General features: G+C 55.8%; 4 protein-coding genes across 7 annotated transcripts in view; 2 read left to right on the top strand and 2 right to left on the bottom strand.

The window, feature by feature from the left end:
* The window catches only part of ASCC1 (activating signal cointegrator 1 complex subunit 1), a 34,859-nt gene extending 24,711 nt beyond the window's left edge, over window positions 1-10,148 (top strand). For both annotated transcript variants that reach the window (XM_030452767.1, XM_030452768.1), the window contains exon 10: window positions 9,507-10,148. In XM_030452767.1, coding sequence (XP_030308627.1) covers window positions 9,507-9,650 — 144 coding nt within the window. In that variant the 3' untranslated portion in view covers window positions 9,651-10,148. The remainder of the gene's footprint in view (window positions 1-9,506) is intronic.
* Window positions 10,149-11,129: 981 nt separating this feature from the next.
* Window positions 11,130-16,647, top strand: SPOCK2 (SPARC (osteonectin), cwcv and kazal like domains proteoglycan 2). Of its 2 annotated transcripts, XM_030452856.1 has the most exons (11): window positions 11,130-11,443; window positions 13,559-13,567; window positions 13,776-13,821; window positions 14,121-14,235; window positions 14,335-14,437; window positions 14,526-14,634; window positions 14,716-14,835; window positions 14,922-15,140; window positions 15,629-15,691; window positions 15,801-15,938; window positions 16,054-16,647. In XM_030452856.1, exons 1-11 carry the CDS (start codon window positions 11,246-11,248, stop codon window positions 16,200-16,202), a joined length of 1,269 nt encoding a protein of 422 aa, XP_030308716.1. In that variant the 5' UTR covers window positions 11,130-11,245; the 3' UTR covers window positions 16,203-16,647. The 2 variants fall into 2 exon arrangements, with proteins under 2 accessions (XP_030308716.1, XP_030308717.1); XM_030452857.1 differs by lacking the exon at window positions 13,559-13,567 and having other exon boundaries at window positions 11,156-11,443; window positions 16,054-16,637.
* A 526-nt stretch (window positions 16,648-17,173) lies between these two features.
* Window positions 17,174-19,199, bottom strand: TYSND1 (trypsin domain containing 1). The gene is made up of 4 exons (XM_030452855.1): window positions 18,189-19,199; window positions 17,976-18,109; window positions 17,706-17,888; window positions 17,174-17,610 (listed from the first exon to the last, which is right to left on the bottom strand). The coding sequence occupies exons 1-4, from the start codon at window positions 19,175-19,177 to the stop codon at window positions 17,399-17,401; spliced, it is 1,518 nt and encodes a 505-aa protein (XP_030308715.1). The 5' UTR covers window positions 19,178-19,199; the 3' UTR covers window positions 17,174-17,398.
* Window positions 19,200-19,605: 406 nt separating this feature from the next.
* On the bottom strand, window positions 19,606-23,909 carry SAR1A (secretion associated Ras related GTPase 1A). Of its 2 annotated transcripts, none has more exons than XM_030452853.1 (7): window positions 23,808-23,909; window positions 23,202-23,276; window positions 22,023-22,142; window positions 21,452-21,517; window positions 21,159-21,262; window positions 20,838-20,969; window positions 19,606-20,610 (listed from the first exon to the last, which is right to left on the bottom strand). In XM_030452853.1, the coding sequence occupies exons 2-7, from the start codon at window positions 23,257-23,259 to the stop codon at window positions 20,494-20,496; spliced, it is 597 nt and encodes a 198-aa protein (XP_030308713.1). In that variant the 5' UTR covers window positions 23,260-23,276; window positions 23,808-23,909; the 3' UTR covers window positions 19,606-20,493. The 2 variants fall into 2 exon arrangements, with proteins under 2 accessions (XP_030308713.1, XP_030308714.1); XM_030452854.1 differs by lacking the exon at window positions 23,808-23,909 and adding an exon at window positions 23,579-23,659.
* Between the last annotated feature and the right edge of the window lie 209 nt (window positions 23,910-24,118).

The raw sequence follows: 24,118 nt of genomic DNA, 5'->3' as shown, positions 1-24,118 counted from the left end.
GCTGAAGCCTGGCACTTACAAACTGTTGCTGCATTTGCAACGGGGAGGAGGCTTCTCTGGAGAAATTTAGTGCTTGGTTATTAATTTCCTTAAACAAGTTGTGCTGTAAATCCCTCATATTTGAGGTGTGACAGGGTCCAAGAAGTTAGCAGAGCCTTTAATGTGATGGAGGTTGTTTTGGTGTTTTTTTCTTGCCTGAAAGATGTGCAAAAATCCAGTAACCTCCAAATGTGCCACTTGTATTTGTTTCTTAGTTTGCAGAATGTCTTTCACCATAGCAACTAGGGTTTGATTTCCTCAAGTGCATGAATTTTCATGGATTTGTAGCAGGGGAATAAATGGACCCAAAACCCAGAGTGAAAGCAAAGGTTTTGCATCATGGCTGTGGCAGGAGCACTGCTGGATATGGCTCATGAAAGAGGGGGGGACCCTGGAGGCAGAGGATCTTAGCTGAACGAAGGCCTGCACCTGTCCTCAAATAGTTTTTTTTGCAAAAAGTCAGGCCTGGCAGATTAATTTTGGATAATGCTGAATGTCACCCTCCTCACTGCTGCATCACCCTCTGGCAGTCGAGATGGCTTTGCTCCAGATTTAGGGAGAGCTGAGGTTTTGTGTGGCAGCAGTTGGAGGAGAAGGATCAGCTGGAAACCTTGTCCTGTTCCCACCAGTGGTGGTCAGGAGGGCATTAGGGGCAACGTGAAATGTGCTTCTCTTAGCTCTGCAGATGAAACCCAGCTGGGGAGAGGCAGGAGAATTGCACACAGTAGTGGGAGGGAACAGAGCTCCAAATGGTTCTTGAGAAACTGGGCAAGAAGCAAATGGGCTGCTGTGAACAAAAGCAGGTCCAGAAAGGAACAGTGACATTGGTAGAGGATGGAGAACTGCCTCAGTACCAGCTCTGTGGATCAGGTTTTGGGTTGTGGGGGACTTCTCTGGAGTGCAAGCCAGCTGAGTTGGTCTGTGAATATAAGAGGCCTGTGTCTGTAAAGTAAACCTTGGATTAAGCTTACCCCTCAGCCCCTGGCTGAGGTACTTGTCCAGTTTTAGGCACTGTAGATGGGTGCAAAGAGCCCAGAAGGCAACAATAAGATGATCAGAGTGCAGAAAACATCATCTGTAAGCTAAGGCTGAGTGACTTGGAGATGTTTGGAGGCCATTAAAGGGAAGAAGAAAGACAAAACTCCTTAAGCATGTGGAAGCTTTTGCCAGTGGTGAATACTGCCCACCATGCCCTGGTGGTAGGGTGAGAAATAATGGGCTTAAATTGCAACAAGAGGTTCAAAGTAGGTGTTAAGAAGATCTTTGTGATGGAAAGGAGAATGAAGCACTGTCCTGGAGGAGCAGGAAAAATGGGGGCCCCGGTTCTTTTGAGGGAGCAGAGATGCTGATCCAGGATCTACCAACAGGCAGCTGCTCCTGCCTTAGGAAAGAAGAGGACAGTGGAGCCCATGACCTCCTTTGGACCTTTCTTCAGTTTGTCCCGTTGTGGTTACTACATGAAATATATGTAAAACTCCCATGTGACGGCCTTTGTGAACATACCAAAAGCTTTTCAGCATTTACATGGTATTTATTCAGCTCAGTAAAATAAAAATATCAAAAAGAAACCTCCCACAGTACAAGCCTAGGACCTTTCTCTTTGAGCTCCATACATGCTTCTTGCTCTTCTGTTGTTGGTACTTTTCCAGATAGGCATCTTACTCCTGTAACACTTGTGCTGTGATGGAAGGTGTGGGATGCCTGGCCAGTGGTCCTTTAAAAAGCAATGAAGAGCAAGCAGTGGGTAATTTGGAGAGAAGGTAGGGAATGCTGGGAAGGGACAGCTCTCTGGGTGAGTGCCTGTCTACCTGCATTCCCTGTGCTTCTCCTGCATTACTGCTGGCACCCTTCCAAGCACAATTAAACCTCTGACAGATAATCATTGGCAGAGTGGTGTCCAGAGTGAATAACAAGGGAGTCAGATATTTATTTCTTGGCACCAAACTGTTTCTGAAAACATATTTTGAAAGTTAAAATTAGAAGGAAAAAAAAGTTCATTAATTGAACAAACTCCCCGGATCTTGACACACTTCCCAGTTGTGTCTCATCTTCTGGGAGCTGCCAGGGGATTTGGTTTGGGGTTTGTCTGCTATAGTTTAGGGAAGCTTAGGTCGCAAAAGGGAAGGAGTTTGGTGCATTTCTCAGGACAAGGAAGCAGGACCTCTGCCAGCATGGACTAAACCCTGGGAACTGGGGCAGCTCCTGCCATTCCCTGTTGTGGAGGAAACAGCAGATGGACAGAATTTGCTGGAGTTCAGTGGACTCTTAGAGTCCATCAATGTTTCCAAGTGTTCCTTTCACATTTCTAAATCTTTATTTTAAATCTGTAATACATCTGTGGTTTTTTGCCACCAGGAGCTTTTCCTCTGTTGATCCTTTTTGCTTAGTGCTGGTACCAGCTCTGTAACACAGCAGCTTGCCAGAGCTGGGCACCTTCCCTGCTGTTGCTGGCATGGGTACTGCAGTTGTTCTTCAGCCAGATGATTTGGAAGAGTTCTCTCCTCTTCTGCAGTGTTTTCCCTCCCAGACAGTGGGACATTAATTCAAATGTATCATCCCTTATGAGATGGAAAAATAGCTGAATTTAGGCAAGTCACAGCCCGGGGTCTGATCCTGTCTGGGTCCTTCCCTTTGCTTGTAGTTTAGGACAGTGCAAGAAGGATCTGGAGTGTTGGGATCTGCTTCTGCTCTGTGTACCACTGGGATTATCCTGAGGACAGTGACAAAAGTCTGAAACCAAACAGGTTTCATTGCTCTCTGCTGATGCACCTCTTCAGAAACACCACTTAATTTTTCTCCATGCTTGTCAACAGAGACCTGGGATTTTGTTTGCTTCTTTCTCTCCCCAGAGGGGCTGACAGCACTGTAGCACTCTGATTTCCTATAGAAGGCAACCTCCTGGCCCTCCTGGCTTTCCGAGATTGTTCCGTCATTCACTGCTGCTCCCCATCAGGACATGCTGGGGGTGGTGGCTGCCACCAGGTGAGCTGGTGCCTGTTGTCACTGCATGCAGAGTAGATGGAGCTGTAGAGCCCACGGCTTCTCTGAAGCTTGAGTTTAATCTCCTGTGTTGAACTCTTTCTGTGCTGCTGGACCCTGGTTCCTGCTGCAGTCTTGCAGGGCCACAGCGCTGGGTTGCATGCCCAAAGCCATCCTCCTACGTGTGGGCTCCCACTGAGGCAGAGAACAAGTGCTCAGCCGCTCCCTGTGCCTTCCTGGAAGGAATCCTTTGGGGAAGTAACACCTTCAACCTGGGCAAAACAGAGGAGAAGGGATTGCTGGTATTCCATCCTCAGTGTGTACTGGGCAGTGGGAACGACAGTGAGCTCATCCCTGGCTGCAGGTTCCTGGAGCTGCCAGCATCTTCCTTCCTGTATTTCAGAAGTCGCTAATTCCAGTGCTTACTCCAGATACGGAAAATGAGACACCACCACCCCCCCTTGGGATCCCTGCTGAGGGCAGCTGAGTTTCTTAGGCTGATTGGTCACAGGCTAATGACATTACATGCCTCTGCTCACCCGCAGCGCTGATTCACCGGGGACAGTTTTGCACTGTTAATCTATAATACCCCTACCCTGAGGCACTGCTTTCTGCAGCAGGAGTTCACAACAAAGTGGGATGTTGTGTGTGTATGCATTTTATCCTGTGATAATGTTGCTCTTTGGTGGTAGTTTTTAATCGTGAGGCATTGTGGTGAATTGTTATTCCCTCGGCATTTCTGAGGACTGAGCAGAGCTGCTCAGACTTGTTATTAAATCAGGATGTGTCCTGTTTTTTGGCTGACTGTCGTGGGCAACGTAAGGCTTTCAAAACTGATCAATAATCCTGATGGTAGCAGCAGAATCCAGGCCAGGCAGCCTGAGTGCAAGCTGGAGATTACGTGAAGGAAGTTTTAAATACCTCTTACTCGCTTCCCTTGTCTGGACTTATTCTGTCTTCCCACTGCCCAGTTCTGCTCCAGGCAAATCCATTAATATTTCCCATGCTCATTGATCCCGTGACAGGTGGTTTAAAAGCACCAGTTTGTGTTGGCATCTTTGCTCTTCATAACCAGAGCTGAAACGTGTCACCGCTGTCCCTGACGTGGTGGATTAGCACTGTGATTTATTACTGTTGTTTCCAGGTTTGAACACAAAGGTGCTGTCTCATTCCAGGGGGGTCATCTGCAGGAAACATGCCCCTAAGGATGGCTGCTTGACAAATACCCCTGCTGGGGAGCACAGCAGCATTCAAACATGTTTTAACTGCTTCAATTGTCCTCCTTTGCTTTTGTTTCTGTGGCACTTGGGTGAAACCTGCTTTACTGGCTTAGGTAAAAAAGGGAGGAAAAAGTACAAAAAAGAAGGATCCAGAATTTGATCTGTTGTTGTAGTTTTGGGTCTGAAGTTGAAGTATTTTTGGGTCTGAAGTTGAGGTATTTTTGGGTCTGAAGTTGAGGTATTTTTGGCTCCTTCAAGGAGCGAGAGGTTTGATGTGTGATTCGTCAGCTTCTGTGTCCCTTCAGAAAAGGATTGTCACCCCCCTAGGGAGCCCTGCTGTGTAATTTGTGGATAATAGAGGTGAAAGGACCTGGAGGAAGGAGGATTTCCAACACTGGAACACAGTGGTTTTAAATGAGAGAAATTGGGGTGTTAGAAACACCAGGTGTGCTGCCGGCTCTTACTGGCTCAGAATAAGTGGCTCTGGGGAGACATGGAGAAAAGCTTTCTGGAAGCTACCACAAGGCCTTTCCTTGCTGCCTGTGCCATTATGTCCTTGGATCCAGTCCCCCATTAGGGAAAGGGAGGAGTGCTGGCTCACGGGGGCCTACACAGTAGTCTGCAGGCTGACGTGGAATATGGGGTATCCTGGCACTGGTACCCTCCTTCCCTCGGGGGCTTCTGGCTTTGGGGGAAGACGAAGTGGCTGCAGTCCCCACTGTCCCCTGCAGGTCTTGGGGTGCTGCTCCCCAGAAGATGCTCTGTAGCTCTCTGGGCACCTGCCTCTTCCCTGTGGGAAATGCCATGTCCTTCCAGGTGTCCTCTCTGGGCACTTTCTGAGCCTTTTGCTGTGGTTTGAAAGGCAGGGCACAGCTCTGGCATGTTTCCTTTGAGGTGCTGGGTCTGAGGTTAAAAGTTAACGATGATCTTTCCTTAGTCATTTGAAATTTAATTTGGGAAGGCAGCAGGGAGGCAGAGGGCACTTAGTCTGGGAAGTGCTGTTCCCTTGATGGGAGTTAGTACTGTGCACGACGTGCATGGTGTTGGCTTGGTAAGCTGACCTTTACCTCCATCCGTTTAATTTTAATCCATAATATTAAAAAAAAACCAAAAATCCCAACCTCTTATTTATTCTTTAGACAGCAAGGACTTAAATCTTTTGTTGTGTTTGGGCTCATAGAATCACTGCTTTTGCTGAGCCTCACAGCCCACTCTAATTAAATAATACAGCTTTTGGAAATTGTGTGGGCAGTTACGTTCTTTGCCCCTCCCTGGGCTCCCTCCTGGCTGCCCCTGACCTGTGCCTCCTCCTGCTCCCTGTGGCCTTTTCTGAGGAAAAGTGGGCCCTTGGCATCCACAGGAAAGGACAGGAGGGGGAGTAGGCATGGTGTAGGGTTATTAGCATTGGCATGTGGAGCCTAATAACCTCCAGGTATCTTCTCTCCAGAATAAAAAAAAATGCTAAAATGCATTTACAGCAAGCATTTCATCATCTGTGCTACAGACCTCCTCCAAATCCAGAGCATTTCCGTGGTGGCTGGGGAGAGAGGGAGATAAAAATATCTTTCTCGGTGCTGCTTGGCTTCTCCCCAAGATAAATGGAAGTGAAAGTCAAAAGTAAGGCTTGGCCTTCTGAAATCTCTTCCCAATCCCCCAAGGACCTGAGTGCAGGATGCTTTTGTGACAGAAAGCCAGCTCTTGGTGTTCTGAGGGTCTCAGAAAATGTTTGAGGGCAGCCCTCCCCTCTGCCCAAGGCGGATCTCAGCCGTACGGTGGCAGGGCTGTGATCCTGGCTGTGTCCAGTGCCTTCTGTCATGGGAAGCCTCAGGGGGTGAAGAAACATCTGTGAGAAACTAGCTTGAAAGGACAGCAGAAAAAAAAATGCCTATGGTTGTCCTCTAAATCTTGTAGCATGTTTGCTTTCACAAAGTACAGCTACATTACCAAAAATCAATAGTTCTAGCAGCATTCTCCCTGGGAAAGACATGGAGGCTTGGACACACCGGGGGTGGTAGGTCTTAAAAAAGCCAAGGGAATCCAAAGTGCTTTGGTACAAGGGTTTGCTACACTTTCAGCAGTGTACAAATGGAGGGGCCTTGACCTGGGCAGTGTCTCCTGGGACTTTCTCGTTTACTTTCTGGCCCAGTATGCCTGAGGCTGTGTGAGGCAAGAGGGACTGGGGGGAGGATTTGTCTCATTAACTAATTTTGCTGCTTTTTGCTTTGAAGTACACATATTTGTTAAGAAAAACAGGCTGAAGTGTGCAGATAATTAAAGAAGTATTTGAAAGACTCTTCCTTTTGCTGTTTTGTGTCAAGGTTTGATTTCAGAGCAACAAAGCTGGTGATGGGTCTGGAGGACGAGACCTACAGGAAGCAGCTGAGGGAATTGGGATTGTTTAGTCTGAAGAAGAAGAGGCTGAGGGGAGACCTTCTCACTCTCTACAATTCCCTGAAAGAAGGTTGTAGTAAAGGGTGGTGGTGGGGATGTCTGTATCTCCTCCCAAGTAACCAGTGAGAGGATGAGAGGAAATGGCCTCAAGCTGTGCTTGGGGAAGTTTAGATTGGGTGTTAAGAAGCTGCCCAGGGCAGTGGTGGAGTGACCATCCCTGGAAGCATTTAAAAAATGTGTGGATATGGCACTTCAGGACATGGTAGTGGTGTGTTGATGGTTGGGCTTGATGATCTTAGGGGTCTTTTCCAAGCTTAATGATTCTATGATTCTATGATAACTTCCAGGGCTGCTGATGGGACTGGCGCATCCCAGCGTTTCATTTGTTTTCTTCGGGTTTGCAAAGACTTTATTCTACAGCAATAAATGCATCTCATGCCCACTCCCTCTTAAAAAAACACCTTTTCAAATCCTAGCATCTCCTTGCTTACCAGCCCACCACCTGCTCCCTCCGCTGGGAATGGAGAGCAATGATTTGTGTTTTTCCTGGGTGCTCTGTGAAGAGAAGGAGTGCTGATAGGAATGATCATGTTGACAGCAGCAAGTGTTCAGGTTTGGGCTGAGCGGGCACTCTGGCTGCAAGCCCCAGAGAGCAGGAAATCATCTTTCCTCCTCAGATCAGCTGAAACAAGGAAAGAAAGGAGACCAACCCCTTTTACTACCATCTCTTATTAATGAGATATTTTATCCTAAGTCCTCTTAACATGAACTACTCAGGCTTTTCGGAACGTACTTAATCTTTAATTGTATAAATCTTTAATTGTATAAAATGGAGTTTGTGTGGATGTAGTAATTTTTCTTCTCTCCTTGTTTGAGATGCTTGCTTGGTACAATGTCTTCCCAGCAGGGTGTCCTGCTTTAAGGTAGTGGCCTCCTGGAGCTGCACATGTGGTGTCCCTTGAAGGGGCAGAGGACCTGTGTGACTCTCATGGTGGGGTGCCTGGCTTCTGTGAGTACCTGCTTGGAAGACTGGCAGCAAGTTGGGGTTTAATATGGAACCGAGTGATTAGGACCAAATTAATCTGGGCCTTGTGTCAGGGTCTGAAGAGACAAGCCTTAAGGACACCTCTGTCACTGCCCATGGCAGGGGGTTGGAACTAGGTGGTCTTTAAGGACTCTTCCAACCCAAGCCAGGCTGTGATTCTATGATTCTAAGCTTCACCCCAAAGGCAGGATGAGCTGTGGGTGAGCCAGAGGCTTCCCACCCACCCTCCTAGGTGGTCATGCTGTGACTGAATGGGCTGGTGCAGAGAAGCCCAGTTCTTCGAGGCATTTGAGCTAACCCCAATGTTTATTGCAGAACCTTTTTGAGATTCTGCTGTCCATGTTTCCATGCAGGCAGCCCTGGGGAGGAGGAGGTGTCCGCTGCCAGGTGGGCTGCTGGCAGCAAGAGCTCTGCAGCACATCTGACTGCAGCTGTAGTCATTTCAAACCCAAGTGGGGGCTTTGCATCACTAAGAGGTGTCTTTGCATGTAGAAATACCCCTGCTCTTCAGAGATGTCGTGCTGACTGTCCTGTGCCAATGGGGAATTGCTGGCCTCAGCCAAATCCTGAGCAGAGAGTTGTCTGGGTGAGCTGACAGCCTGGAGTGGGGGCTGGATTCATCACAGTGCCTGCTCAGTGGCCTTGATACCTCGGTGGTGCTCCCGTGGCCTGCCCTGAGGATGGGCAGGGAATCACCTTCCTAAGGCATTTTTCATTTGTGGAGGAATGGCAGCCAGACCAGGAATTGTCCTGAAAGAAGCCTGCCTGGTCCCCTTGCCAAAAAGGGTATTTGCCAAGTAGAAGGCTCTTGGGAGAACCAACAAAAGGGCAGTGCTGCCCAAACTGGTGCCAGGCAGAGCGGGATGCCTTTTTGGAGGAGAAGTGCAGTTGTTCAGATGCTAATGAGGTTTTGGGGGGTTGATCATTGGTTGTGTGGCAGAATCAGGACAACGACGGGTGGTAATTGATGCCAGAGCTTTTGCTGGCCATTAATGATCTGTGTGTGTGACTGTTGAGCCAACACCAGCAGGAACATGGAAGGGGCATTTTGGAGAACTCGGTGGGTGGGGAGATGTCAGTGCTCAGGCCCCGGGTGAAGCACAACGCTCCCGTTAAGCCGAGTTTTGAAATTAGCATCTCCACTGAAAAGCTTTTCCTAAAGCAGGGCTGATGTTTCCAGGTAGAGCAATCTCCTCTGTCTTAATGGAGCGGGAGCAGCACTTTGCACTTGGCCACCATGCCTTTCCACCAATATTGCTGAACTTCTCTATAAGAAATTCTGATGTCATATTTTTTGGTCTGCTTTGTAGATTGGATTAATCAGCAGAGACCCGCCCCCTGGGTGCCAGTGTTGGCTTGCTGTCATTAATTTGCACTCGGGTCTTTGCTGAACAAAGAAGGATTTGTTGAACAAAGCAGGGTCAGTGCTGGGATGAAGAGCCTTGCGCCCCTAGCCTGCTAGTTTGAATTTCTGAGCCGTAGCTCTAAGTCCTACAGACTGTGGTGTGGATCAGTATAAACACCCCAGCCTCAGTCGGTGCTCCTGCAGAGCCTGTGACCTCAAGAGGTGGTGGCCTCTGGGGGGTAAAGATCCTCCCTCTGCTCCCAAAATGAGAGGCAGTCAGAAAGGGAGGCAGGGAGGGTTTGAGCCGCTGGGGTGACTGTTTCACACCCTGTTTGCTTTAAAGCCTAAGTGCAGTCTCAAGGGATGAAAATAATAGAAATAATAGTTTGGCCAAAGGCACAACAAGACTGTGAGCAGACAGGTCCGTGGACCACCAGCAGGTTGTGTTTCTCTAGGTGCCCCTCATAGTTTTTCTCCTCTCTTTCAGCTCTTCAATAACTTCTACTTTGGAGAGGTGCAGCTGGATTCAGTGTGCCTCTCCCAGAGGTTCTCCTCGGATGCCTCTGGCTACTATGCGACGTCAGGGCAGCTGACCTTCTCCGGAAGCAGCATCAGGTCTGCTCATCGGTAACATGGGGATTTGGAGGATATGGATTTTGGATGGGAACTCCAAGCAAGGATGCCTCACGACTCCTCGAAAGCAGGTGGCAGGTGGGAAGCATGGCACTTCCCTGCAGCTTTTCCTACGCAGATCGCCTGCCCTCCCTTTGAGGGGAACCAGGGTCCTTCCACCTCTTTTCCCTAAAATGTTTCAAAGTTGCCTGTTTGCTGTCTGATTCCTGTTTGTTCTTGAAGCAAACTAGAAAAACGGATGCAGGTGGCTTTTGGGGCATCACCAATGTTTAAGCATGGCTTTATTTCAGAAGAAGGAAATTTGTTCTTAAAATAAGTATTTTAAAACCCAGGAGAGCTCCGCAGTGCATGGTTTAGTGCTACTGAGGTCAGGCATTGCTTGGATCTCCAGCAGCATGCCTGTGTGATGTTGATCTCCAAATAATTCCCTTCAAAAGCACAAAGTGTTTATCTCCTGTTGCACTGATAGTTTCTGTAATTAAACTTCCAGCACATGGCTATGTTAATAAGAAAGTATTTACAGCAAGAACTCTTTCCAGTGACCGTTCTGGTGCGTGTCAAAAATCACTCACCTTGTAGATGGTTTCACCATGAAAAGAAGATCTAAAGTCTTTGGTACCATTGGGAATTCTTCTGAGGGCTGAAGATGACTGATGTTCTTCATAGATCTTCCCCTTTGGTAAAAATAGTGATACAGGCTTTCAACTCACCTGAGGATGAGAGCTTTGAAAAATGGAAAATGTTGGGTTTTAGTTGGTTTGCCACAAACTGGCAGTGGTGGCAGCTGCTGCTCGTTTCTGGTTGCTGCCATGAACATGGGATCACGCTGTTGTCAAGATGGAGAGTGCTGCTCCAACAGCACCTGTTTGTACCAGTGATCATTTTTTAAAGAGGTTTTATCCCTTTTCCTCCCTGGCTGTGTCACCACGCTCTGGTAAGTCCCCTGACCCTCATGCAAATAACCTTGCCAGCTGCAGCTGCTCCAGGGTGCGTTGCTTCCAACACAGGTGTCCCTGTGGCCACCACCCTGCCATCTCAGGGAATGGGTGAAAGGGGAAGGAGATGGGGTGAAAAATGGGGAAGAGGGATATGGGATAGGGATTTGGGTAAGGGGGGAGGGAGAGGGCTGCAAGGTTGGGAACGTGGCAGGGACGCTGCACAGCAAGGGCAGGAGAGACAGGATCAGGGGACAGGGAAAGTAGGATGGGGAATGCAGGCTGGGAAGGGGGCAGGAACCAGGGGTGTGGAATGGGGACACAGTAGGGACTGAGAATGCAGGACGGGGGGGAAGTGAGAGGGGGGTGTGGCAGGGGTGGAGGGTGCGAGATGGGAGATGCGGGACGGGGACACGGCAGAGAGCGGAGCTACCGCCGTGCCGTGCGGTGCCCGCGGCTCCTCCGCCCCGGTGCCGGCGCGCAGGTGCGGCGGGCGCGGCGGAGGCCCCGCCCCGGCCCTCCCGCCGGTGCCGCCCGGTGCCGCCCCGCGGCCGCACTCGCCGCCGGCGCCTCCCTGTGCGCACCGCACCGGCCCCGCTCCCGCCGATCTGCACCGCTCCGCACCTCTCCGCCCCGCTCCCCTCGGCGCTGCGGCAGCATGCGGGGCTGCGGCGGGCGCCGCGTCCTGATGGCCCTGATGGCCCTGCTCCTGCCCGCCGCCGCCGCCGGCCCCGCCGCCGGCCCCGGGCCCGCCGCGGCGGGAGAGAGCCCCGGCAATTTCATGGAGGACGAGCAGTGGCTCTCCTCCATCTCCCAGTACGGCGGCAGGATCAAGCATTGGAACCGCTTCCGAGACGTGAGTCCCCGCCGGTGGAGGGGTGGGGTAGGTGTGGGGGGGACGACGGGACGCGCCGCCGGGCACCGAGAGCCCTCTCCCCGCCCCGTCGCTGCGGCTGCCGCAGCACGACCCGGCCCCGGCTCCGTCGCATGCTGCCGGGGATGCTCGGTGCTGCCCGCATCCCGCAGCAGTGCCGGTACCCGGGGGATGCTCCGCGGCTTCGGCAGCGGCAAGGCCGCCGTGCCCATCGCTAAAGCTGGCGTGACTGATGCCAAGGCTACCCTGGTATGGGCTTGACGCCGAGGCCAACCTCATCCCGGGCCCCCTACCCAGGCACCGCACCGGGGCTCGGGCAGGGGCACAGGCAGGCCCTTCCTGCCCTTTGCGGGCAGCGGGGGGTGCTGCACGGTGGCCTCAGCACCTCGGTGACAGCTCAGCGGAGGTCGGGGCACAGACACCTCCCCTGAGCCCTGCAGGCTGCCGCAACCGGGGCTCGACGAGGTGGTGGTCCCTGGGGACGGGGCGGGGGTACGACACACGAGGGCGAGGATGAGGACGCGGAGGCTGCTGCAAGTGACCTGGCACATCCACTGCCCCCTCGTTTTGATGCAGCCCTTAATAGCGGCACCGGTGGCGTTTAGTTCCGATCCTTAATTTGATGGGGCAGTCGGGTTTTTTTTTTCCAGGCTCATTGGGCAGCCCCACGTCACCCCTACCTCGCGTCCCTAGGGTTGAGGCACGGTGCTACATCCCCACCTTGGGGGGGGGTCTGTCCGGGGAACCTGCAGCAGGAGCGGGGAGGGGGGCGGCTCTCTCCGAGCCATCCCCTCCGGTCTTTGTTCAAACGCTCTCTGGGGTTCACCTTGGCGGCAAGGATGTGCCGCCGGGAGATGTGTCCTGCTGTGGGCAGGGCGGGGGGCACCGCCCCCCCTCCGCTCCCCAGATACAGCGGTGAGGGAGACAGAGCGGGTTCGAGGATGCAAAGGACAGGGTAAACGTCTTCTCGGAGACCCCTGCCACCAACACCCCGTCTGGCCAAGGCCAGCGCTACGCACGGGGGACCTCGGTCAGCTGCGGATTCCCAGGGGACAGCACGTGCGGATGTGCCCCCCCCGCCACTCTGAGCATCCCCAGGGGGCGGGGGGTGGCGGTTGAGGCTGAGACCCCCATCCCTGGGCGCTAGCAGCAAGCGGGGGGTCCGTCCTGCTGTGCCACCAGGGCTGTCGGGCCGGGGGAGCTGCGGCCCTGCCGGCGGTTAGCACGGATTAATGAGCAAATCCGATGGATTTGTGGGGTTTTCGGCCCAGCAGCTCCGCTGGGGGAGAGCGACCCAGCGTGCGGCAGGCAGGAGGCCGGCGGCTGTGCCGAAAGCCGCGCCGCAGGGAGCCCCCGGCCGCCGCAGTGTTACTAATCACGGCACTGGAACGCGGGCTATCGATTGCGGTGCGAACGGCGCCGTGCGGGAGACAGAGACATCCCCTCCAGAGCTGCCTTCTGTACCCCGACTTACAGCTGCCGTCCCAAATAACTGTGCCCGCCCACTAGCGATGCTCCTGCCTTAGTATCTCCGAACCCACCCCTGAGCATCCCAAGGGACAAGTGATGCTACCCACCAGGAGGGCTGGGGGCCCCATGGCTCTCCCCAGACAGAGGATGCTTTTGGGGTGCCAGGGGAGCAGCTCTGCCTCCCCAGACGGCCACATCCATCCTGGCCTGCTCCCTGTGGGATGGCTGTTGAAACACCAGGGTGGCAGCACGAGGATCATCAACCCATGGGGATCCTGGCAGAGCCTCATCAGGCTCCCTGTGGCCTCATCTCCCCTCCATCCCAATTTTCTTCCCCACTCCCTGCTTCTGGCTGTACAAGGGGCAATGGGGAAAGGCTTTATTCTGCATAAAGTCTCACTGGGATTTCAGGTCCAGAGCCTGAGTGAGGGAGCATCTTGGTGGTGGCAGCTGGGGTTGGTGGTGGGAGCACTGGGCAGCTCAGAAGGTCAGGGTTCCTGGCTTGTTCCAGATGCCCGTCACTCTGGGCTGGGGGATCTGGGCTGCCCTGGGGCTGATGTCAGGCTCTTGCACTCTTCTCTTTCTCTTTTTGGTGTGGGCTGCGTTGTGCCACTGCCATGCTGCCAGGAGGTGGAGGTGAGCATCAAGGGGCTGTTGGGGTTCTTTGGGGGGAGGCTGCTCCACATCCCTGCTTGCTCCATTCCTGGCATGAGGGGGCTTTTCCCTGGAGTGTGTGTGATGCACATGTGTACAGGGGGAGCCTGGCTGGGCTGGTGCTGGCATGACTGGCTTCTTGTCACCTCTCCTGCCACTCGTGCTCATCCAGGCTGTCCCCTCTTTGCAGGATGACTACATTAAGAGCTGGGAGGACAGCCAGCCCGGGGATGAAGGTACCACTGGGATGTGTTTGGGATGGGTCACACAGATCTCAGTGACAGCTGGTGCAGAGGGGAGGATGCTTTCTGCCCACACCGCCCCAGCTTTTCCCTTCTGGCTGGGAGTGCTGGCAGAGCCGGTGCGTGCCGGGAAGCGGCAGCTGGGGCTGAGGCAGGTGCCCAGCTGCAGCCTGAATGGTGCTTTGTACTGGGCCGGCCAGTGGCCAGCGCTGCTGGGGGTCCCTGCTGCACACCCGGGGCCTCCTCAGGGGTTGCTGCAGGCCTCCTCTGCCCCAGCCCCTCTCTGCCCCCAGCCCTGGACACCACCAAGGACCCCTGCCAGAAGGTGAAGTGCAGCCGGCACAAGGTGTGTGTGGCGCAGGGCTACCAGCGCGCCATGTGCATCAGCCGGAAGAAACTGGAGCACAGGTAGGATGGTGACACGGCCAGGCACGAGCTGAAGGCACCGGGGGGACACACCGAGCCGGGGGCTCAGCACCATCCCCCTGCTCCTTTTGCCCCACACAGGATCAAGCCTCTGAGTGCCAAGGGCCACGGGGGCTGCAAGCCCTGCCACGCCGCCCCGCTCTCTGCCGTCTGCGGCTCCGACGGCCACACCTACAGCTCGGCAGTAAGGATGGTGGCACCTTGCCACGGGGAGGGGGACACTTGGCTGTATGTACCCCCCACCCTGCTAATGCCTTGCTGCCACCCCGCAGTGCAAGCTGGAGCAGCAGGCATGCCTGGCCAGCAAGCAGCTGACGGTGCGGTGTGAGGGGCAGTGCCCTTGCCCCACCCCACACGTCCCTGCTGGTGATGGCAAACAAGGTGAGCAGGACAGGAGGCACCGGGGGGGGTCCCTGAGCCCGGCCCCACCTGACACCCCCACCACTCCCCCGGGATCCCCAGAGCTGTGTACCGGGCAGGACCTGGCTGACCTGGGCGACCGCCTGCGTGACTGGTTCCAGCTCCTGCAGGAGAACGCCAAGCAGAATGGCTCTGGCAGCCTCCCCGCCAGCCCTGCCACTGGTACATGTCCCTGCTTTATGGGGAGGGGATGCGGGGCCCTGTCCCCGTGGGGCTGGGCAGCCATGGGCCACATGTCACCCCCGCAGCTCTGGAGAGGAGCGTGGCGGCCAGCTGCAAGGAGGCAGTGGGGTGGATGTTCACCCGACTGGACACGAGTGGAGACCTGTTCCTGGAGGCGGCCGAGCTGGCTGCCATCAACCTGGACAAGTATGAGGTTTGCATCCGCGCCTTCTTCAACTCCTGTGACACCTCCAGGGACGGCCGCGTCTCTGCGCCTGAGTGGTGCTTCTGCTTCTGGAGGGAAAGTGAGTGGCAGTGGGATGGGGTAGAGGTGGGGATGCACGCCATGATGTCGGGGTGATGCACGCCATGATGTCGGGGTGATGCACGCCATGATGTCATGGGGAATCCATGCGGTGTGGATGGGGCATGGGGGGGATGTAGACGATGGGGTCTGGAGTCTGCAGATCATTTTGGGGGAAGATGCATGCCGTGGAATGCACCACATGGGATCTGGGGGAGAGGTGTGTGTGCACATTGTAGGGTCAGGGGGAAAGATACCATGGGTTGGGGGGGTAAGGATGCTGCAGGGTCAGGGGGAGGGTGCATGCTGTGGGGGCTGCACACTGCAGAGCCTGAGGGGGCAAGGGCTGCATGGGGGATACATGCAATGGGGGTGCACACCATGGGTTGTGGGGGATGCACACTGCAGGGTCTAGGAGGGGATGTATATGTGGTGAGGCCAGGGGCTGCCTGCCCTCACTAAGAGTGGTGTCTGGCGGGGGGCCTGCAGAGCCGCCCTGTCTCAGGGAGCTGGAGAAGATTCAGATCCAAGAAGCCGCCAAAAAAAAGCCAGGTGAGTGGGGGGTCCTGGGGTCACTGTCCCCTGGCACGGGGGGGAGGGGGTCTCCACAGTTTCGGGGGGGCTCTTGCACTGCTCTGGGGGGGTGACATCTTCCCTGCAGGCACCTTCATCCCCAGCTGTGACGAGGATGGGTACTACCGGCGGGCACAGTGTGAACCGGGCGGTGGGGAGTGCTGGTGCGTGGACGCCCACGGTGCTGAGCTGACCGGCACCCGCCTTCATGGCACCCCTGACTGCGGTGAGCAACGGGGAGGGGGGAGGGAATCCAGGGGCATCCTCCCGTCCTGCTGGTGGTGCTGAGGCAGCCACAGCCCCAGGATCCGACCACCAGCCTGTGCCCTTCACCCCCACAGAGGAGGCAACAACGGGGTTTTCGGGTGACTTTGGGAGCAGCGTGGGCTGGGAGGATGAGGAGGAGAAGGAGCCGGAGGAGGTGGGCGAGGAAGGCGAGGAAGAGGAGGGCGAGGCGGGCGAGGGCGACGATGGTGGATACATCTGGTAGAGGAGCAGCAGCGCTCATGGGGAGCACGGCCAGGCAGCAGCCCCCCAGCCAGGGGTCGCCATGACCCCCCTCCCTGCTGCCAGTGTGGCATGGAACGGGTGCATCCCACCCCCTCCCTGCCCCGTGTGGGACGGGGTGTGGGGGTGCTCACCTGGGGAGGGTGGGGGCAAGCAGGGTGGGGGGCCGTGCTTGTGCCAATGTGAGCTTTCTGGGTTATTTTTTCGGTAGAGCCTTGTAGACCCCAGTGTGCTGCTGTGGGGGCTCTAACTGGGCAAATGGCACTAATAAAAGTGGGAAAAAAGAAGGAAAATAAACAAAAAACCCCCCATAGATAAGCTGCCCCTCCCTGCGTATCCCCACCCCACCTCCCCCGTGCTGTGCTTGTGCAGACCCCACCAGGCCCCAGCGTTGTGTAGCGGCTGTGAAATAAATACCCCGTGCTGTGTCAAACATTTGCCCGCCCATTCCTCCCCCCTCAGCCCCAAAACCCCCTGTGCCCCACCTACCCACCCTGCACTTGTTGCTGGGGTGTGTGTGTATCCCTCTGTGGGGGCCTGGTGGTGCCCCGCTGCTGCCCCTCAGGAGAGATTTGGGGGTGAGGAGTGCCCCGTGCCAGTGCCCCTGGGGTTGGTCCCCACGCTTAGCAGGAGGGGGGCTGGAACTGACCTTCCCTTCACAGTCCCAGCCCCAAATGTCATCCCAGCCTCTGACCCCCTCCAGGACCCCAGCCCCAAACTAATGCATTCAACCCTTCTCTTCCCCTCCTCAGGTCCCTGAGCCACAGCAGGACCCAGAACTGCCATTCCTCCCCATCTCAGACCCCAACCCATTAGACCACCACCCCTCCCTTCCCCAACCCCCTGGCCTGGAACGTCCCTTACAGGATTCCCACAAAGTCCAACCCACGCCCCAGTCAGGATCTCCACTCCCCCACCACCCCAGCCGCTTGGCACCACAGACACCAGGGCTTCCACTCACAGCGTTTATGGCTCCAAGGAGAAAAGACAGTTAACCCCCAAAACTCCCAGATTTGGGGTTGCCAGCAGCTGGCAAAGGCACCACATTCCATCCTCCCCTACCCCAGGACTGGGTAACCCCTGTGGGGACCCAGATACTTGGCTCTGAGACCAGCAGGGCCAAAAAGGGAATGTGACAGCTCCGACCCCGGCACAAGCCCCTCCCCAGGAGCGGGGTGGTCAGAGCTTGCTCGGGGGTCCCGGCTGCCGCTGCAGCCGCCATGCCGCCCGCACCCCCTCCCCTGCCCGGTTGAGTCCGGCAAAAGCATCAGGGTCGCCGGTGCGGCGATAGGACGCGATGGGGAGCTGCAGGATGGAAATGGGAATGCAGAAGTTGAGGTGGGGGTATGTGGCTCCCGCGCCTGTGTCCCGGGTGTTGCTGGCCACGATCCCTGGTGGGGAGAGGAGCAGTGCCGTGTGTCACCCTGTCCAGCCCGGGCACACCCACGGGACACTCCCCGCAAGAGCTGTCCCTCCCCCCGCTTACCCAGGAGGCGTCCGCTGCGGGAGATGAGAGGGCCACCGCTGGAGCCCCCGTGGACGGCGCATGTTGTCTGCAGCATGACAGGCCGCCCGTCCACTGCCACCACAGCCGAGAGCACCCCCGCCGTCACCGAGGGGCCGCACGCCCGCCCCAGTGCCCCGAAGCCCACCACGCTCACCTCCTCTCCTGGGATGGGGAGCAGGATGCAGGAGGTGGGTGCAAAGGGGGTGGCTCCCCCACCCCAGCACCCTGCGTGTCCCCTCGGCCCCTTACCTGGGAGGAAGGTGTCCGCGGAGCACGGGGGGGTGAACGCTGGCACACTCTCCTCCAGCTCCACCACCGCGACATCAAAGGGGGACGATTCCTCAGTGGCAAACACCACGCGTCCCTCAAGGACAGTGGCAGCCCTGGGGACACGGCACACAAGATGTCAGGGCGGGCAGGCACAGGGTGGGGGCACAAGGTGGGGGACACATCCGCACTCACCGGCCAGGGCCGGGCCCTGGTGTGACACGGAGCGGGCCGCCCGCCTCCACCACGTGCCGGCAGGTCAGGAGCAGACGGGGCGCCAGAAGCACCCCCGAGCCCCACGCCGCCCCGCACTCCACCAGAGCCACCCAGCCCTGAGGGTCCTGCCTGCCCCCGGCCTGCACCGCAGCGAGCCGCCCCGGCACCAGCGGCACCACCACCCCGGACTTGTCCAGGACGCTGGCGCTGCTGTGCAGGATGGCACTGAGGGAGCAGAGCAGGGTGAGTCCGACCCACTCGGCTCCCTTCCAGCAGAAGGAGGCGGCGATGATGGCCACCAAGCATTGTCCGTCAGGCGAGGGCAGGAAGGCTCCGCCGCCCTCGGTGCCGGGTAGGCAGCGGGCGTCTGTCAGGATGAGGGCGTTCTCCTCCCCGGCCAGGTTGCTGACCACCCCTTTGCTCAGGGTGTTGAGGAAGAGATCGGGACAGAGGGCACCGAAGGGAGAACCGCAGGCCAGCAGCACCTCGCCCTTGCGCAGGCTGCTGGCGCTGGCTCGGGCCACCCAGCCGCCCCGGGGAGTGTCAAGGCCGGGCACCCGCAGCCAGGCGAACCAGTGCAGGGCCCGATGGTCCTCCTCGTCCGCCTCCCCGCCGAATCGCCACTGCTCCGCTCGGCTGAAGACCTGCGCCAGTGCCTGCTGGAAGGCGCCGCAGGGCACCAGGGCCAGGAGCCGGGCCTCATGCCGCCGCAAGCCGCTGGCGTCGAGGCCCAGGGCCGGGGACTGCAGGACGCTAAGGCGCAGGCAAGGCTGGAGGGCGTCGGGCAGCAAGGCACGGCGCTGCGCCCAGGCGTCGGGCCCACCCAGCAGGAAGGGAGAGAAGACAGCACCTTGGCACAGCACCAGCCCGGGCTCGCGGCTCAGCACCACCCCGCTGCAGCTCCAGGAGCCGCCGGCCGGTTCGGTGCCGGAGACGCTGACGGCGCAGCAGCCCCGCTCCTCCGCCATGGCGGCGGGGGCGGGAGAGGACGGGACCGCCCCGCCGCTTGCCGGCCACGCCCCCCCGCCGCCGATTGGCTGTGCGGCGGCTGGCGGCGTTCCCATTGGTGGGGTGGGGCGCGCGACGTGGCTAAAGCGGCCCCGCGGGCGGCGACAGGGAGGGCTCTGTCGCGATACCCCGTGTCGGTATCGACCCCGAAATTGCATCACCTGGCTGTAAAGACGTCCTGCTGCACCGGGTTAAAGGTGGTGCGGGGCCGGCTCCGAGCGGATGGTTCCAGGTGAAACGCTGAGAGAGGGATGGGGCCTGCCTGAGGGAGATGGTTGCTCCCTGACAGTTCTTTCTTTCCCCTCGTACTTTGGGTTTTCTTTCCCCCCCCCAACCTCAACCCCGCCAGCAAATGGGTGCTCTGGGGAGTGAGGATCGCCAGGCCTTTGGAGGAGAAAGACACGTCTTTATTGAGCGCAAGACAGCAATGAGGCTTCAGACAGAAAAAAAAAAAATCAAATCCATCGAGTATAAAAGGAACCTGTTTAGTCTTACATCACTAACCTCATGATATGCTGCAAACACTTCCATGCTACAACCACCAAAACAGCTTCACGGTTGTCACCATAATGGCACAACCCTCAACTGAGTGCCGATCATCCCGCACCCGGTGTGCTGGCAGGCACTCGCTCCTCTCCAATGCCGAAAATCCCCGTTGGTGGAAGCAGCTGGGATGGCACGGATGGGTCCCCATGGCCCCTTCCTTGCTGTCAGTCAGCGTTGGCGCAGCACAGCGACCCTACAGCTCAGTTCAGCCCAAATGCTCTGTTTATTGAGGAGTTCTAATGTCATGATAACCTCGGTTCAGTAATTGTGAAATATCTAAATATTGTTAAATATGCTTTTTAAAAAAACCCTAACCAGACTCTGGACTAAACAAGATGAACGTTAAACTAAAAAGTTAGAAGGGACGCTGTTTACATTAACACTTTCTTTAAAAAATATAATTGCTTTTCCTTTCTTATTTTCTTTTGAGTCAATTAACCACAGTGGTGAGACGTGCTCTCTTTTTCAGCTGTTACAGTGTTTTCCTTCCCCCATCACACCAGCCCTGCTGTAACCAAACGGAAAGGGACAGCTCGTCCCCACTTGCAGGACAACGCCGCCTCCCCGTCTCATGGAAAAGAGTTGTGTCACCACTGTGTGAAAGGGCAGCCAAAAAAACCAGGAGTCTCTTGGTTGATGCCGGCAGGCGGTCGGAAAGCTTTCCGTGTTCTGATAGAAAAGTCCATAGGAAGCTGTGAACAGATCAGTCCAGAGGAGTGAAACCCTTGTGTCAGTCAATGTACTGCGATAGCCAGCGGAAGCCTTCACCGTAGCCTTGCCTCTTCAGCACGCTGCACATGAACACCTCCATGGGACGTGCATTTAGGTCCTTCAATGGCACATTTCCCTGGGGAAACCCAAAGGGAAGTCAGAACCACAACCAGGTCACCCTACAGGGAAACCCCAGGGAGCTTCCCGCTGCACAATGGACCCCTTGCTAGAAAGAAACACTGACAGAAAACCTTGGTCAATACTGGGGACAAGTTCACATTAACTCCTCAACTAGTTTCCGGGTGGACCCTCATTCTGCAAGGAAACACATGGAATGATCCAAGATTCAGATGCCTCCCCTACCTTTCCCGTGGTCTGTCCGTAGAGCCCAAAGATCTCCCGCAGTTTCTCCTCACTGATGGCCTCTGGTCTGTCGATCTTGTTGCCCAAGATAAGGATTGGCACGTTGCATATTGTTTCATCTGTCATTAGCGCCTGCGTGCGAGACGAAGAAGAGCTAAGCCAGTGGGCACGGCATTGCTGGTGTAAAACGTGAATTGGAAGCACAAATCCAAAGCACAGGATTCTCAAAATGTGCTGTACACACACAGAAAATTACTGTGGATTATAATTTAGATATTCAGAGGTGTTGGAAAAAAAAAAAAAAAAAAAAAGTAAGCTTACGTTAAGCTCCACTTTGGATTCCATAAGACGTGAGTGATCGGCGCAGTCCACCAGGAAGACAATCCCATTGATGGCTGGCAGGTAGTTCTTCCAGACCCGTCGAGCTGCAGACACAAGCAGCAAACATCAATCTGTGAAAATGCTAACAGAACCAACAGGGAAGGTAAACCCAAAAAGGAGCCACCCTCTCTGGTACTATTCTCTCAACCAGAAAGCGTGGGGTTTTTTCCAAAATACCAGGGTTCTGAATTAATTAACCTCATTTGGTGCCTCCCGCTCAGCAGCTTCGTTACCTTGCTCATGTCCACCCAGATCAAAAGTCGTAAAGGTCATTCCAGCAATCGTCAGCTCCTCTGATGCTGAAAGGTAAAAATAGAGGCTATGTGGCAGGGAAAGAAAGAAGCTGGCATGGAGAGAATTGAGAATTCACTGGGGACTAAAATGAGGAGTGTGTGGGATGACATCCTGTAGAATTCCACAGTCCCCTGAACTTCCCACAGAATACAGCAACTGAAACAGAGTTATTTCACAAAATCTGGAGGAGAAAATAATTTCTCCTCTCTCCCCACTTAAGGACAAGTTTATTAATCTACTATATACTTCATTACATTTTTCATGAGGAACCCCCTCCCACCCCAAGAGAGACACATCCTCAGACACTCTCTGTTTTGTGTTTGAGAGGAAAATGCAAATCCCTCTCAGCTCGGGTGACCAAAGTGCAGCTGCACTCTCAGCTGTAGCAATAAGGCTGTTCAAAGCTGTCACCCCAATGGAGAGCTATGACTGAGGCTTCTTCCAACATCATGTCCCCAAAATTAAAGAGGAAAACCCCCACCCTGTGGGCTGAGTCACCACCAGACTTACTGGGATGTAGCGTGGGGACGTGCTGACCCAGCCTGTCGTCTTTGAGCATGTGCAGCAGAGTGGTTTTGCCAGCGTTATCCAAGCCCAGGAACACGAGTTTTCCAGATTTCTTGTACAAACCTTGGAAGGAAAACAAACAGTGAAGAAAAACTCCAGCAGGCTGATCTCGGCAGGAAGGCTGATACAGGAATCCCTCTCCCAGAGCTATGCTGCCACCTGTGCGTTCCTGGTACTTCCAGCAGGGAAAAAAGGTAATGTCTGCAACAACGGACATTTTCTAGGCTTCTAGTTCTACAAGAAGTGGGTTTTTTGTTGTTTTTTTTTTTTTGCCAGGCATGTCTCATCAGAAGAGTGTGCAAAACAGCATTGCTCATATGCAACAGAGTACGTTTCACTCTGTCACCCAAAAGGGGTATTTAAAGTGAAAAGAACAGACCCACAAAACACAGGAGTGAGCTGCTGAGGAAAAAGTGCAGAGTGTGAGAACCCACGTAATTTCTGTTAGAAAAAAAAAATTATTTTTTTTCCACAGGCATGCATGTGCCTCAGGAAACTTCCTTTAGGTTTCCAACTTTATCATCCCTCCCTACCCTGGTGAGGCATTCCAGAGAGCACCCCATTCTCTAGCATGGACCTCTGGTGAGACTGCCAGCCCAGCCACCCAGCTCATCTGAGACTGGGCAATGTTCTGACCATCACCTCCTCTGAAATCCTTCAGCATAGTTAATGGATGGTGCTGGGGATGGCTGTAAGCAGCCAGCAGCTCCCCCAGGCATGCCACCATGGGTAGCTTGGTGTGGGAAGGGATAATTTGTGGAGAATCAAGCCAGGCGAGCTCTGGTGAGCTTGGATACCAGGAGGAGGAGGGTGGGTTCATTCCCACCCTGGCTAGGTGGTGCCAGGGCATGGCACTGGGCTAAACAGGCCCCCAGCATCTGCTCTTGTGCTTCTAAACAGCAAGAGGAAGACTGAGCAGAGCCAAATACCTCCAAAAATATTTTCAAAGTTTCTCACCCTAGATTTAAAGAAAAAAAAAAAAAAAAAAAAAAAAAGTGCCTTTATTGATTTGCAGCACTCTTGCCAAACTTTGTACTAGCCAGAGCCAGGCACACCCCAAAGAGATGAGCTTTGACAGCCAACTGTGATGTGACCTTCTGAACCCCGATAAGGTGGTATTACCTAGGAACTGCAGCACGCTGCTGAAGCTGTTGTAGATCCATTCGAAAATGAACGACATCGCTTAAGATTAATTGCCTGCTGGGACAAAATCGGGGTTAAGGGCAGCACTGATCGATGGAACCCGGCTGCACGGCCCCCGACCGCAGCCAGGCGGGAGCAAAGAGGAGTGACCCCCCCACCCGGGGTGAGTAGGACCAGGGGAAGGAGGCCAGGGCGCGGTGAGGGGGAAGCAGGGGGCGGCGAGAGGGAACGGGTAAGGGGGGGTAATGGGGTGATGCGGGGCGGGTCGAGGAAGGGCTCATGAGAGGGATCGGGAGACCGGCGAGGAGGGACTTGGTGAGGGGTATCGGAGGGCAGGGGGGTCGGCGTGGGGATACCGGGGAAGCGGTCAGAGGGTCCGGCGGGCAGCGGAGGGGTGTGGGGAGGCCCGCGGCCTGAAGGGCGGGCGGCGCGCTCCGGCCTAGCCCCCGCCCCGCCCCCCTGCCTGCGTGTCACCCCTCGCCACCGCCCCGCGGCCGGCCCGCTCCCCGCCGCCCCGCCGGCTCTCCCCACCGGTGCCCGCCCCTCTCTCCCCCCGCCGCCGCCGCCGCCGCCGCCGCCGCTCACCCCCGGCTGCCCCGGGCCGCCGCGCCACCTCCTCCCCTCCTCGGCCGCCGCCAGCTCCCCGCCGGAAACACGTCACCCCCAGCGGGCCGCCCACTGCCGTTTCGCCGCGCTGGCTCTCCACGTCAGCAGAGCGTCTGACGTCACGCTGACGTCACGGGACCGAGCCCCGGGCCCAGGCTCGCAGGCACCGCCCGAACCCGGGTTCGAGTCCCACCCCCACCCACCCAGCGGGTCCGCAGCAAGCGGGTTCGAGGCCGCCCCGAGTCCTGGAGAGAGGAGACACCGGCACTGGGGCTGCTGGGCCCCCCCCG

This window comes from Calypte anna, chromosome 6, assembly GCF_003957555.1.
Source record: "Calypte anna isolate BGI_N300 chromosome 6, bCalAnn1_v1.p, whole genome shotgun sequence".
Lineage (NCBI taxonomy): Eukaryota > Metazoa > Chordata > Aves > Apodiformes > Trochilidae > Calypte > Calypte anna.
Note: the sequence above shows the minus strand (reverse complement) of the source record. Positions and strands in the feature narration are given on the sequence as shown.

What these genes read in the sequence shown, in the direction of transcription:
- SPOCK2 (XM_030452856.1), top strand. Translation starts at nt 11,246, where the DNA reads ATGCGGGGCTGCGGCGGGCGCCGCGTCCTGATGGCCCTGATGGCCCTG. An exon ending in TGCTGGTGATGGCAAACAAG is followed by an intron (nt 14,635 to 14,715) that starts GTGAGCAGGACA and finishes CGGGATCCCCAG; the next exon opens with AGCTGTGTACCGGGCAGGAC. An exon ending in CTTCTGCTTCTGGAGGGAAA is followed by an intron (nt 15,141 to 15,628) that starts GTGAGTGGCAGT and finishes GGGGGCCTGCAG; the next exon opens with AGCCGCCCTGTCTCAGGGAG.
- TYSND1 (XM_030452855.1), bottom strand. Translation starts at nt 19,177, where the DNA reads ATGGCGGAGGAGCGGGGCTGCTGCGCCGTCAGCGTCTCCGGCACCGAA. An exon ending in CCAGGGCCCGGCCCTGGCCG is followed by an intron (nt 18,110 to 18,188) that starts GTGAGTGCGGAT and finishes CCGTGTCCCCAG; the next exon opens with GGCTGCCACTGTCCTTGAGG. An exon ending in CGCGGACACCTTCCTCCCAG is followed by an intron (nt 17,889 to 17,975) that starts GTAAGGGGCCGA and finishes TCCCCATCCCAG; the next exon opens with GAGAGGAGGTGAGCGTGGTG.
- SAR1A (XM_030452853.1), bottom strand. Translation starts at nt 23,259, where the DNA reads ATGTCGTTCATTTTCGAATGGATCTACAACAGCTTCAGCAGCGTGCTG. An exon ending in TCTGGGTGGACATGAGCAAG is followed by an intron (nt 21,263 to 21,451) that starts GTAACGAAGCTG and finishes TTGTGTCTGCAG; the next exon opens with CTCGACGGGTCTGGAAGAAC. An exon ending in ACGGACAGACCACGGGAAAG is followed by an intron (nt 20,611 to 20,837) that starts GTAGGGGAGGCA and finishes GGGTTTCCCCAG; the next exon opens with GGAAATGTGCCATTGAAGGA.